Source organism: Arvicanthis niloticus, chromosome 2, assembly GCF_011762505.2.
Source record: "Arvicanthis niloticus isolate mArvNil1 chromosome 2, mArvNil1.pat.X, whole genome shotgun sequence".
NCBI classification, from domain to species: Eukaryota; Metazoa; Chordata; class Mammalia; order Rodentia; family Muridae; genus Arvicanthis; species Arvicanthis niloticus.
Window position 1 is genome coordinate 130,011,744 of NC_047659.1, and position 13,897 is coordinate 130,025,640.

The following is a 13,897-nucleotide window of genomic DNA, read 5'->3' on the forward strand; positions in this document are numbered from 1 at the left end:
ATGGGAAACCAGGAGACAGTACTTACTTAAAGTACTGAGGGCTGAGCCCAAGGGCCCAGATCTTTCTGGCAGCCTAACCTTTTCTGTATAGTCTCTTCCCCATTGATTGACACATCAGCACGGGGTAGAGGCTCTTGAAGTGACGCAGACCATAGACACTATGAAGAGTATACTGGTCCAACCAGTGAGAGAACTCGTATAGTCCACAGCAAGTTTGATACCACTTGTTTGTGGATCTAATTTTTCTTCAGCTCAAGTGGAACATTCATTTCGGGTTGACTTCCTGGAGATATGACTAAGTTAAAAGCCTTATAAAGTGACTCTTGGGGACATGTATACCTGAGGGTCAGAGAGTCCTTGGCTTGGCCAAAGCTGTGGTAAGAATAAGGCCTTGACAATATAATTTCTGGCTATGTAGGTAGATGTGAGTATGTGCTAGGGAGATTCCAGCCTCAGGCCCAGATAGTGTGCCTAAGTTCACACAGTGGTTAGCCTGAGAAAAAGCAGAGGAAAGCCTCTGTTAGCCCACAGGTTTCTCAGCCTCAGGTGGTGGGTGGTCAGCACAGGTATAGAGTTCCCTCCTTGGACAGGTTAGAGGTTTGCCGCAGGCAGTGATGGTCCTTCTCTAAGGCTCTGCAGCCCACTTAATGGTCTTACCTGATGCTTCACATACTAGAAGCAGCTTTTTTCTTCCCACCTCAGTCACTTCCTCACCCACAACAGTAATGTGCTTGTGTTGGGCCCTTTCATGGGACCACTTAGTATATCTACCAGGGAGGTTCAGAAGGTAACAGTGGCACTTTATCAGGGGTTTTGTGGCAGGCCTCTTGAGTCCAGCAGTGACATGAGAGTACTCGGTGTCAGACTGCTCCTGAGAGGTTGTTCTGATTTCTACTCTGAGAACTGGCGTACACTAGAAACATGAAGTTCATCCTAGTATGGAAGTGTGTTGGTGGGCGATGGGGTGAGTGCTTACTAAAACTAGGGGTGGAGTGGGTTACAAGGCAGTTGAAGACAGAGATTAGACCTTTCTCTGGGGCCTTGCTTTTCTAGGAAGCAAAAGTGGAGTGGCTTTGGCTGCAGGACATAGGGAATGTGGCAGGTGCTATGGAGCGGCTGGGCCAGGAAGCTTCAAAGCAGGAAAACCTCCTGAGGTATAAAGAAGTAAGAAGTCTGTTATCTCCAAGCCTCCAACTTGATGACTCCCTTTGTCATTCAGAATTAACCTGTGACCTTCTGTTGGAGCTTTAAGACTGGTCCTACAAGCAAGAGGTTGAGAATGTGCTGAGTAGTTACGGCAAGGGAAATCCCCTCCTGCTCCTCAGCCCCTCTCCTCCTAGCTCCTCTTCAGTCTGAAGCTGCTTTGTTTTCTTTGTGGTAGGGAGAGCCCAGATTTTCCCTTCTCCTCCTGACCATTGCTTGTCCTCTGCCCTTTGGTCGGGTCGTGCATAGGCAGGGCAGCAGAGAGGCCTGCAGGCCTGAGGCTGTGAGGGCTCACTTGTCTGCTGGGCAGGAGCAGCTTGCCCAGCCAAGAAAGACGCTCAGTAGAGTTTTCTTTTCTTGCACATTTGTTAAGTTTCTGCTAGGTATGGAGCAGTTAAGATTATAGACTCGGTTTGTGTCCTCAAGGAATTTACAAAAATCAGCCAAATAGCCCCAGAACACACATAGAGTTGAGAGATAGCTCGTTCAGTGGGTAAACATACTTGCCGCTTGAGCCTGGCAACCTTTGATCACTGGAACCCATGGTTGTCCTCTGGTCTTCCCAAGTGTTATGGGATGTGTGCATCCTTACACATCACATGGACACACATACACACACACAAATAATAATAGAATTTAAAACTCTCTGTGTGTGTGTATTAATTATATGCTTTTATTATAAGAGTGCCATAAAGCAGCCTGAGTCCTGCCATTCTCCTTGTGTTGCTCCCACTTGGCTGCTTCCCACAGAGCACAAGCCAGGGGCACATCAGCTTGGCTTTGAGATATTGTTGGCTCTGCCACTTGCCAACTGTCTCCTTGGGCAGGATCATTAACCACTCTGTGCTCAGTGTCCTTGCTTGGGGGAATGGGAACCCTAATACTTGTCTCACAGTATTAGTTGTAAGGATGAAACAGTTCAGTTTAATTAAGAACTTGATGTAATAAGTGTAGCACACATGCCAGTGACAGGATACCACCAGATGCCACTGCTGCTGCTGCTGCTGCTGCCGCCCTCCACCTGCAGAGGCCACAACCTCATCCTTTGTGCTTTGCAGTTTCTGAGAAATGTCTGTAGGCTGTTTAACACAGCCTGTTAGCATGGGGCAAACCTTCCTCTCCTGGCTGAGCTCTGCCTCCTAGTGTGTGGCCTCCTTACCGATGCTCAGTATGAATGAGAGTTGGCTGGACTAATGAGAAACAGAAATAAAAAAATTTCAAAATGAGTATGTTTTGAGGTTGAGGAGACAACTTGGGGGAGTTGGTTCTCTCCTTCTACCATGTGGGTCCTGGGATTTGAACTCAAGGTCATCAGGCTTGGTAGCCAGTGCCTTCTGCTGCACCATTTTGTACGCCTGAGAAAAGAGAATCTTGATGGGTGGCCGTGAAGTTTTCAGTTCATATTGTTGGTATACCCAGAGGAGCTTAGCCAGAAGCCTAGGGTTTGGGGTGAGAGAAGATAATATTTGCTTTGAAGTGTGTGTGTGTGTGTGTGTGTGTGTGTGTGTGTGTGTGTGTGTGTTTTCCTTAGGTGGACAAATAGGAACAGGAAGTGAGCAGTTGGAGTGTAGTGCCAGACATTTAGAGGCTAGAGATGTTTTGTGAATTGTTTGTGTACCAGAAGGACTTAAAGCAGTGGGCATAACTATCATTGAGAAGAAAGCAGAGCACAAGAACAGAGGACTGTGGCCTGTATTTTACTGAGTCGGCCTTTAGCACACAAAGAAGCAGAAAAGGCTGGGTAAGGTTCTGTGGAAAAAGTCAAGAACAGAACACCAAATAGAAGGGAGGTTGTGCACACAACACCACAGATGTCTCCCTACTGTTCCATTCTTTGCGTGACCTCATAGTTATCTGCTTCCCCATCTGTTTCCTCCATCAGTCTGGGATTTTCTGAAGGGCAGGAACTCGGTGCCCATTGATCTGTTTCCCCAGGACCCCACTTAGGGCCTGGGGTGGAGCAGATAGATGCCTGGTAATTAACAGAGTCATGGACTGAGTAAATGAGCTTCAGGTGACCGGGGTCTCTTCTGGCTCTGTGTTCCTTGTGGAGCCTTTTTTCCCTTCCTTCTTTTCTTCCTTCCTTCCTCCTTCCTTTGGGACTTAACATATGCTGTTACTACTTTAAATAAACTATGTTTTAGGAAAGATGGCTTCCTGCCTGGGCAGTGTGAAGCCTTCTGTGACCTCCTTTCTTTTTCTCTATGTACCCATTATCAGTGTTGGTACTACTATGAGGACTCTCTAGAACCCCTGTCTGCCATGAATCACCATGATGAGACCTGTTGGATCCCATCCTTCATTTGCCTAAACAGGAAAGCCATCTAGAATCTGGTCTCTAGGTGGCCTTGTGTGTTGGTAAGGATTGTGTACTGAAGCAATTTGTACAGATCACTGCAATGTCCCATGTACTGGGAGACTGTGGACCTCTGTCTAGCTGTCTGGATGGCTGCTTCCTGTTTACCAAAGTAGGAAAGAAGCTGAATGCAGAGTTAGACTGAGCTGGTCAGGTGTTGGAGGCAATACCTTGTGTGTGTAAACTAACAGTTTGGCTATGGTTCTGAGGAGAGGTCACTGTTCTTTCTTCCACAGTTGCTGCTGTGACAGTAGCTGTTTGCTGCACAGGCACAGGAAAGAGACTGTGTCTTGGCACCACCTTCTCTTTGCCATGTGACCCTGTGGGGGATATTTATTTGTGGGGCTGTTTGGAAAGTGGTTTTATTGGAGGTGGGAATGCTAGGACATGAGTTAAATTAAGGTTTGGGGTTTTGTGGCTTGACTCCCTGGCCTGTGTACTAAAGACCCCTAAAAAGGTTTAGTGCCCCATTATTTTTATTCTCTTTTTCTGGTGTTCCTGCTAGTGAACTCTGACTGGATTATAGACTACTTACCAACAACACCCGTCTGCAGTGGATGCACAGCATGGTTGTCCCACTGTGATGGGCAGCAGAGATGATGACAGGCATGTGCCTAGCCTGGTGTCTGGCAAGACTCTGCCTTCAGGAGACAAGCACCCTTTCTCAGGCTACAGACTGGCTGTCTGCCATTTAGCTTGTCCCTGTGACAGCACTGTTTCTTCTGCCTACTCAGTGAGTTGAGTCCTGTCTGAGGTGTAAGAACCTATTCTACAGAAGAAGCAGGCTCTTAACCCAGCCCTGAGTGCCACCTTCATGGCTGTCAGAGTACATGGGGTTAGTTCTCATCTGGGTGCCTCAGATGAGAAGTCTTTTGGAGGGATACGGGCATGTCTAAAGGTTCTTACTGTCTGTATAAGTGTCATCCAGATGCTACACTCTGGGTAAGGCTGATGATCTCTAGTCTCAGGGTCTTGAGTTGAATTAGGAGTCTGTCCCTGGGTTGAAAAAGGCAAAACAGAGAGGAAAGGACATGGAGAGGGAACATTAGCCTTCCGGAGTCCCTGCCTCATCAGACAAACTTTGATTTTACGAACTTAGTTTTCCTCATCTGCCTCAGATATTAGAAAGGCAGCAAGCACATTTCAACTCCTACGAAAGCCAAAATGGAAGCTCGAAATGATGGGACAGATGAGGGTTGGTCCTCCAGTGGATGTTTGGGTAGGGGTTACTAACTGATGGTCTTGTAACAAATCCAGAAAAGAGAACAGTTCCTCTTTGCAATTTCAGATCTGTTGCGCTCTCGCTCGTTCGTTCTCTCTCTCTCTCTCTCTCTCTCTCTCTTTTTTTCTGGAGGTACTTGTGAGGTACACATGCCTGCACTGTGGGGTTTACTATAGACTCAAGAAATAGTATCTTAGCTCATTTTTGCATATACTCATCAATGAGACCTGTGCCCCCACTGGGTACTCATCTTTTAAGGCCTAATTGTGAGCTGGAAATAACTGCTTGGATTCTTTTCCTTGTGGCCTTCATCTTCCAAAACAAAACTCTTAGAGATTTGAGTTTTCCCTTTGAACAGAGCCCTGGCAGGCAGCTGTGTCATCTTCCCTAGGGCTGTCTTTCTCCGGACCCATGTCAATAACACGGGGCACACAGACAGGTGCTTCTCAGCAAGGTCCTTATCTTGTGGAGTGAGAAGAATTCAGTTTTCCAGCTTGGGAAACTGAATCTGAAAGAGTCAGGGACTACCTGACTCTCACAGCTGGAACTGAAGGGCCCTGTGGTTCTTGGTTCTTCCTGCTAGGGGAAGCTTCAGGAACAGCTCTCTGGTCAGGGCAGACTTTCTGAGGGCTTAGGAGTAGGAAGGTCTCTACTAGGGGCACCAAGAAGCACAGACCATCAGGATTCTGCCTGGTATACTAGATTGTCTGGCCTTAGAGCTACCATGTGATAATGTTAGTCCCTGGCATAGGTGTGGGTGGTTCCTCAGTATTCAAATCTTTTTGAGAAAAGCCTGCATACCTAGTGATCTCAGCACTCTAGAGGCTGAATCTGGAGATCTGCAAGATCCAGGGCTGTCTATCTCAAAAAAGACAGAAACAGAAGTAACAAAAGAAAAACCTAGTCTCGATTTCCTTATAAGAGTTTATAAAGATTAAGTGTGAAGGACTGGGTGCCCCTTGCTTCCCAGGCAGCCCAGGCTATTCCTAAAGCCTGGGTAAGCCTTCTCACTTGGCCCAGAGCCCTTGTCCTTGGAGTCGTGCTTATACAATGCTTCTGACAGGCTGTGCTTGCTAGACTGTGCCCATTCAGGTTATGGTGAGCCTGCAATTGGGCCATTGTCACATCATGGTCCCTGGTTGTGGAAATCTGACCCTGTCCTCAGCGAGTATCTTTTCACTTCCCAGCCCTTGGACACCAGGGCCTCTCTGTATCCTGGACTTATGTTTTCATTAATGTTCCTCCAAATGCTGTTCTCCCATAGTTTTTAGGAAAAAGGGAAAGCTGGCTCATGGGTCTTCCAGGCATAGGGAATGAATATCTAAGCAGTTGCAAATGCATGCACACATGCACTTGTACACACACAGTCATTCCTGACATAAGAAGGTCTCACCACACAGTGGCTGGGCTGGCAGTTTTCCTCTCCTCTTACGCAACTAAAGCAGAGGCTGTGTCTGATGAGGGAGCCTCTTCCATGTGATGGCAGCTTCTGGGAATGAGCCTGGGCTCGCTCTCACGCGCGCTCACGTGTTTGTGTTCTCGTTCTCTCTCTCTCTCTCTCTCTCTCTCTCTCTCTCTCTCTCTCTCTCTCTCTCTCTCTCTCTCTCTCTCTCTCTCTCTCTCTCTCTCTCTCTCTCTGTTTTTGTCCTGAAACACAGGCTGTGCTCTCATGGCCTAGCAGGCTATTTCATTGCTGTTAGGTCCTTCTCAGTCTCTAGCTTCATAGATGTAGAGGGCATCAGGACCATGCTGGTGTCTTCTTATGGGAGGAGGAAGTGAGGATCAGTGGGACCACTATGGGCTTAGAAGAGTGATGTGCCTGGCCTCCCTGCTCTATGCCTCCCTGGTTCCTATTTAATCATATGCCTGTTCTAACTTCAGACTCTGTGCAAATGTGTCTGTAACACAGAGCAGGCCAGAGCTCACCTGGGCCTACTGGCTCTGTGCACATAGACACATATGTGCATATGTGTGTGCACACACCGTCCATGTGTGCACATACATGTGTAGGGGAACTATATGTGGCCTACCCATGTGCCTTAGACAGACTTTATAACTGCTCGTCTACTGTGTATACACCTTATTGTGTATAGCCTGTAGGGGCAGCAGCAGGAAAGACCTTAACTGTGGATCATGTAGGTATGTGTGCATGCACACACGGGCAAATGTGTAGGAGGGGAATGATAGCTTTGACTGGAAGAGTATTCTAGTTTCTGTTTCAAAGGGCAGAGTTTGTGGTGGTTGTGTGGTGTGCAATGTAGGCATTTCCTCCTAATGGAAGCTCTTCCTTCCACCTTTAGAAACTGTGTTATCAAGTTGTGGGTTTGTGACCCAGCTCCCCCGCCCTCATTCTAGAACTGAGTAGAAGACCTCCATTTTACTCCAGCCCTTATGCCTTTTCACTTGGCAGATCCATAAGCCTGCATTTTTTCTCATTTTTTGCATTCAGTGGGTACTGGAAGGGGCTCTGTCTCCTGTGGAGTGTGAGGAACATACATTTATTACATATATATTACATAGCAGCCTGAAGCATTGACCGGATGATTACTGCAGGATGCAGCTTCCCATTTGGATCTCTAGTAGGAGACAATCCAGTGTTAGAACTTGCCAGGCCAGGATCCAGGTTGCCATAGGGCAGAAACATTTGCATGTAGGAATGACTTGGGTTGGAAGGATCAGAGAGAGGGCAAGACAAAAGCTCAGAGTAAATCTCTGAGCCCCATCATGAGAACCTCAAAGGCTGTAAAGGGAGTGGATTCATGGTAGGTTAATGGATATTCATAGGAGGAACACCAATGGACCTACAGGACCAGTTGTCCAAACAGTGTTTTATGGTTCAGAAGAGTCAGGAAGGAAAGCTAGTTGGCGAGGGCTGTGGCCACCAACAGGAAGGTTCAGACTTCCTGGGGGGGTTTGCTGAGGGGACAAAATTGGTTCCAGGTAAAGCCAGTGCTGTTTGTGGTAGCAGACCTAGGGATAGGACCACAGTGTTGTCATTGTTCCATGAGACTACTGTGCCTGGCTCAAGGGACAAAACAAGACTTCCAGGTGCTGGTTGGAGCCTTTGGGATGTTCCAGGCATGCTGGTCTTTAGGACTAGAATCTAAGGGCAATTTACTCAGAAGGGGGACTGGTCAGAACATTTTAAGAAGTTCCCAAGCTAAGGGAAAGCTCACTGTCAAGCCTGAATCTCTTTTCTTGGGCTAAGTATTTTCTTCTGTTCAGATTCCCAGCTAGTTCAAGGATAGAGTGGGTGTAGAGTCAGGGCAGCTGTGGCAGGACCTCTCAGCCCTAAGTGGGCTGAGAACACACATCTGAGCAAGTGCTGGCCAAGGAACAACTCCCTTTTTGTGGGGCACACAGTTTCCATGCTTTTGGGGCCACTTTTGGTCTCTCCAGCATCCTCTCTGATCACCTTTGTAAGTGTAGCAGTAGATTCAGGGCAGTTGTCTCTGCTCAAACTCACAGTTAATGTGCTGTAGAGCTAGATTCTAGTCTATGCAGCCTGCTATCCCATCATCCTGAGAAACTGAGTCAGACCCTTAGCTCTTTAGTCTATAAGACTGCAATTGGAAGGAGCTAAATGAATCACTAGCTTACAGTTGTTCTGTCTGTCACTCAGGTTAGAAGCCAGTACCGATTATTTACCTCTCAGGTTCATGTACTTGCCTCACCTTTGCTTGTGAACATAGGGGAACAGTTGAGAATTCCTTTGTAACTGAGATAAAGATACCAAGCACAGTGCAGACATTCTTGGACAGCCTGGGCCTAAACTAGAACTTGGCCTTTTGCTAAGACTTGTGTGGGCATTTATGGGGTGTGGATCATTTCAGGATTTGCCAGTTTTCTGGACCTGATCCAAGGTTCTGTCTGGGATTCTGAGACCAATCTAGACTTGCCCAGCCCAGCCTCTAGGACTTTACAGTTGGGTCTGCTATGTTGTATTAGGAAGTGATCCACAAGGAACTAACTGCGTTGGAGTCCTGTTCCTTCCAACTCTTTTCCAGTTCTAAGTATATAACTGTACTTCCAGTAATGGACCAAAGATAGGGCAGGGGTAGCACATACCTGCCTGTCCCCAGAGAGCCTTTGCCTTTAACAACAACAGAAGTGTTCTACTCTTGAGCCAACTCTGTCACGTGGGGTAACTGAGTGGGTTCAGTCTGTGTCAGAGAAAGGGTTTTCTCTTTGTGGTCCAGACCCTGAAGAAGGAGGCTATGGAAGTGGCTGGGAAGAGCAGGCTGTGCTCCCTTTGGTGATGACTGAGGACCTCAGCCTGACCTTGGCCTTTACTGTCTTCGCAGTTGATATCCGAGAAATCAAGGAGATCCGCCCAGGAAAGACTTCACGGGACTTTGACCGCTACCAAGAAGACCCTGCCTTCCGGCCAGATCAGTCACACTGCTTTGTCATCCTCTATGGAATGGAATTCCGCCTGAAGACTCTGAGTCTGCAAGGTGGGAGACACAGGCTTAGAGGAGGTGGGGTGTAGGTAAGGGGAAAGCCCAGCTGCACTCGCTCTTGTGGGAGACATGTGCCCTTGGCTCAGCTGTTGCTCTGCTCACAGCCACATCTGAGGATGAAGTGAACATGTGGATCAAAGGCTTAACTTGGCTGATGGAGGATACACTGCAGGCAGCCACACCCCTGCAAATTGAGAGGTAAGACTCATCTTCATGTGGTTAAGACTAGATATCTTGCTGGGCGGTGGTGGCGCACGCCTTTAATCCCAGCACTTGGGAGGCAGAGGCAGGCGGATTTCTGAGTTCGAGGCCAGCCTGGTCTACAGAGTGAGTTCCAGGACAGCCAGGGCTACACAGAGAAACCCTGTCTTCAAAAACCAAAAAACAAAACAAAAAAAAAACAAAAACAAAAAAAAAAGATTAGATATCTTGGGGCTGGAGAGATGGTTCAGTAGTTAAGAGCACTGACTGCTCTTTCAGAGGTACTGAGTTCAAATCCCAGTAACTACATGGTGACTCACAACCATCTGTAATGGGATCTGATGCCTTCTTCTGGTGTGTCTGAAGACAGAGACAGTGAACTCATATACATGAAAAAAACTTTTTAAAAAGAAAAAAAAAAACTTTAAAAAAAGACTTGGAAGCAAGGGAAGAGAGGCAGAGACTTCAGAACCCCTGTGCAGACAGTAACTGCTTTTACCCACCAGGCTTTAACTTGGCAGGAGAAGGGATCCTTACCTCAGGCTTCTCTCTTTCTTCAGGTGGCTCCGGAAGCAGTTCTACTCAGTGGATCGTAACCGAGAGGATCGGTAGGTGTTAAGCTGAGGTGTATGCCTGACCAGTAGGTAGAGGCACCCACAGTGTTGGAGCCAGAGGGCCCAGAGAACTGAGCTACAGTGGGAGGGGCTAGGGGTTCTAACACAGAAGTAGTTCATGCTGCTGAGAGTGGCTACAAAGCTGGATCTGGGTCTTAGAGGTGTGACTAGCAGTGCAGCCAGAGGACCAGGAGCTGGAGGAAGCAAAGACCAGATGGCAGTCTGTCAATGCAGTGTTGTACTGTTGCAGGGCCCTCTGATAGTCCCCAGAGGCTGGAAGCCATGGGAGGTGTAGAAGAATGACCTGCTCTGACTTAGTTTCCTCAGCATCCTAGATAGGCTTACTATTGCTGCAGTGAAACACCATGAACAAGCAACTTGAGGAGGCAAGGGGTTATTCAATGTAAATTAACTTCCTCGTTGCTGTTCATCACCAAAGGAAGTCAGGACAGGAACTCAAACAGTGCAGGAACTTGGAGGCAGGAGCTGATGCAGAGGCCATGGAGGGGTGCTGCTTACTGGCTTGTCCTCATAGCTTACTTTTAGAGCCTATGACTACCAGCCGAGAGATGCCCCCACCCACCAACATTGGGATAGGCTATCCCACATCAATCACTAATTAAGAAAATGCCCTGCAGGCTTGCCTACAGCTGGATCTTACAGAGGTGCTTTCTCAATGGGAGTTCTCCTGATGACTCTGGCTTGTGTCAAGTCGACATAAAACTAGGCAGACACACTCAAGATCATTCTGCTGTGGAGGGCTACCAGACAGTGTCTGACCATTCTGGGTGGAAGGGAGAGGGCTCAGATTGAGGTGAGAATGGTAGGAATTAGCTGGATTTGGGCTATATTGATTAAAATTGCATCAGAAAGTCAGAGATCAATAGGCGTTTGACTTGAGCAGCTGGAAAGTAAAGTTGCCATTGGCTGAGACAAGAAGACAGTGGGAGGAACACATTGTAGGGAGCTTAGGGTCCAGTGTGGGTGTAAGTTTTATGGTGCAAATGAGGAGGTAGGGCTGGAGGTAGTAACACGGGTGTAACTGGTGAAATGGAAAGTCTCGGGGTCCCAGATAAAAATTCATGGACCCAGATACCAAGAAAAGGGAAGAGAGGCCCAGTGGCCAACTCCAGACTGCTTCCACATGAGAAGCTAGGGAAGGAGGAGTGCGTTTATCCTTATGTGTAATAACATTGTGAGAAAAGTAGCTTCAGCCCAGTGGTAAGCAGCTTAGGAGCATAAGGGGAGTGCAGGTGAGTTTTGTAAGAGTTTTACCTAGAGAGGAAGGGGCGACAGTTACAGAAGTAAGCACAGCAAGGCAGAAAGAGGGCATGCCTTTATGGTGACGGGAAAGGGAGGAGACAGAGGCTTGTGTCTCCTTGGTGAATATGGGGCCCTTTGACAACAGCTTCCGGGCTGACTGGTGGTCAGGTGACCTAATGCTCCCTGTAGAACTGACTCTAGAGCACTGGCTCTCGACCCCTTTAGAAGGGTTGAATGACCCTTTCACAGGAGTCACCTAAGACTATCTGCACATCAGATGTTTATATTAGGATTCATAACAGTAGCACAGTTATAGTTATGAAGAAGTGATAAAATAGTTTTCTAGTTGGAGGTCACCACAACATGAGGAAAAACTGTATTAAAGGTTGTGCGGCATTAGTTTGAGAACTACTGTTCTAGAGCATTCAGTCATTGGTGAAGATCTGAGCCCTACTTAGGGAATTTCGGTCTTTCCTGCCTGGCTTTAGGCCGAAAGAGGGTGAGCTCCCCTTTCCCAGCTCCCACTCCCAGGAGAGCATCCTGTTCTATCTAGTTCATCCTGTGGTGGTCCTAGCTGCCATGCTGGAGGGTGGCATGCGTCACCCCCCATCCCCTATCTTCCCCACTCTCTTCCCCTCTGTCCTTCTCTCTAAGTTCTGTTCCTGGAGCCAGTTTACTGTCCAGCCTCAGGAGTGTGCCCAGGCAGCAGCAGTTACATGTAGCTAAGGGGGCACATGATTCCTTCCCTGCTGCGTATTCTGGGGGCTGTGGGTCCCAGGATATCCCAGTTAGTGGCAGTGGGCACTGCCCTGTCCTGTACAGTCAGGAGCTCAGAGCTGGGGAGAGCTGTTGGAGATGGCTTATTCTGCTCCCACCCCAGCCTGACCTGCTTTCCTGAGCTTGGTCATTTTTGGAGTATTGGGTTTTGTCTTTCACACCTAGAAACTGAGGCCCAGAGAAAGGAAGGGACTTCGATCTGTCATACCATGAAGTTCGAAACAAGTTCCCAGAGTATAGGTGTTTACCTGTCCATCCTTAGGTAGGCTCAGCCTAAAGTCAAGGGAATCCTTTTTATCTCCTCAGTATATCAGCCAAAGACTTGAAGAACATGCTGTCACAGGTCAACTACCGGGTCCCCAATATGCGCTTCCTCCGAGAGCGGTTGACGGTAATGGACACTTGGGGCTGTCTACTGGCAGGGCAGGGGAGGTCAGCATCTCCTCACAAGGGGCCTGACTGGCAGTCCTACTCTGTACTATGCAGGACCTTGAACAGCGCAGTGGGGACATCACCTATGGGCAGTTTGCTCAGCTGTACCGCAGCCTGATGTACAGCGCCCAGAAGACGGTGCTTGAGCCTCTCACCCTCCTCTGCCCTTGACCCAACTCCTCTGCCTCCTCTCACAGCCCTGCTGCCCTGCTTTTGAGTTTTGGGTGCCATTGCTCCAGCCATCCCCCCAGAGCATCTGCTCCCTAACCTTTTCTTAAGAGCCCCTTTCCTGCATGGTCTCCCTGGGCTCTCCTCCTGACCAGATTCTGTTCTCTGCAGATGGACCTTCCCTTCTTGGAAACCAACACTTTGAGGTTTGGTTTGGAACAGCCAATTGGGCTTTTTCTCTGGGTGGTTTCAGATCCAGGTGGGAAGTGGTGGGTGGGATGGGGCATAATAAACCACTGGGTGTCTACATCAGCCAGGGGCCCCTTGTCTATTGATCAAGTCAGCTAGCTGTCAGACACTATGTTCTCTCCCTGCAGGACTGGAGAGCGGCCGGAGCACTGCCAGGTGTCTCTTTCTGAGTTCCAGCAGTTCCTTCTTGAGTACCAGGGGGTATGGCTGGGCCAGGGAGCCAGGATGCAGGGTGGGTTCATCATTGGTGGCCTCTTCCATGACTTCCTCTTTACCTAACAGGAGCTGTGGGCTGTGGACCGGCTCCAGGTACAGGAATTTATGCTCAGCTTCCTTCGAGACCCCTTGCGAGAGATTGAGGAGCCATACTTCTTCTTGGATGAGGTGAGCCTCACCTTTCCTACCATTCTGTTAGAGAAAACAGGTGGGGTGACCAGAGCCGACCTGTGCTCTAAAAGCCGTGTATGCAACCTACTGCCTCCTTTGCCAGTGGAGTTGAGACTAAGCACACTCTTGTATACCTACTTCCATCCCAAGTGGCAGCCAGGACTCATTCACCTTCTCCGTGTTATTCTTGTAGCTTGTCACCTTTCTGTTCTCCAAAGAGAACAGTGTGTGGAACTCACAGCTAGATGCTGTGTGCCCAGATACCATGAACAACCCACTCTCTCACTATTGGATCTCTTCCTCACATAATACGTGAGTGTGCCTCTTTCTGTTCATCCAGCTTTTTTTAAGGAGGGAAGAAGGCCCACCAGACCATATGTGCCTTTCCTTGCTTATCCAGGTACCTGACTGGGGACCAGTTCTCCAGCGAGTCCTCCCTGGAAGCCTATGCTCGCTGCTTGAGGATGGGCTGTCGCTGCATTGAGTGTACGTTGGGTCTAAGGTTTGGAGAGGGACGGTATCATCATGGTCAAACAGGACGCCTGCCTGTTTGACCATGATG

At 48.4% G+C, this 13,897-nt stretch overlaps 1 protein-coding gene across 1 annotated transcript in view; it reads left to right on the forward strand.

The window, feature by feature from the left end:
* Plcg1 (phospholipase C gamma 1) overlaps positions 1–13,897 on the forward strand; it is a 32,662-nt gene that overhangs the window by 7,700 nt on the left and 11,065 nt on the right. The window contains exons 3-12 of the mRNA XM_034494886.2: positions 9,086–9,238; positions 9,349–9,442; positions 10,006–10,053; positions 12,406–12,490; positions 12,586–12,669; positions 12,871–12,905; positions 13,077–13,149; positions 13,231–13,332; positions 13,529–13,647; positions 13,736–13,821. Of these exons, the coding sequence (XP_034350777.1) occupies positions 9,086–9,238; positions 9,349–9,442; positions 10,006–10,053; positions 12,406–12,490; positions 12,586–12,669; positions 12,871–12,905; positions 13,077–13,149; positions 13,231–13,332; positions 13,529–13,647; positions 13,736–13,821 (879 nt within the window). The remainder of the gene's footprint in view (positions 1–9,085; positions 9,239–9,348; positions 9,443–10,005; positions 10,054–12,405; positions 12,491–12,585; positions 12,670–12,870; positions 12,906–13,076; positions 13,150–13,230; positions 13,333–13,528; positions 13,648–13,735; positions 13,822–13,897) is intronic.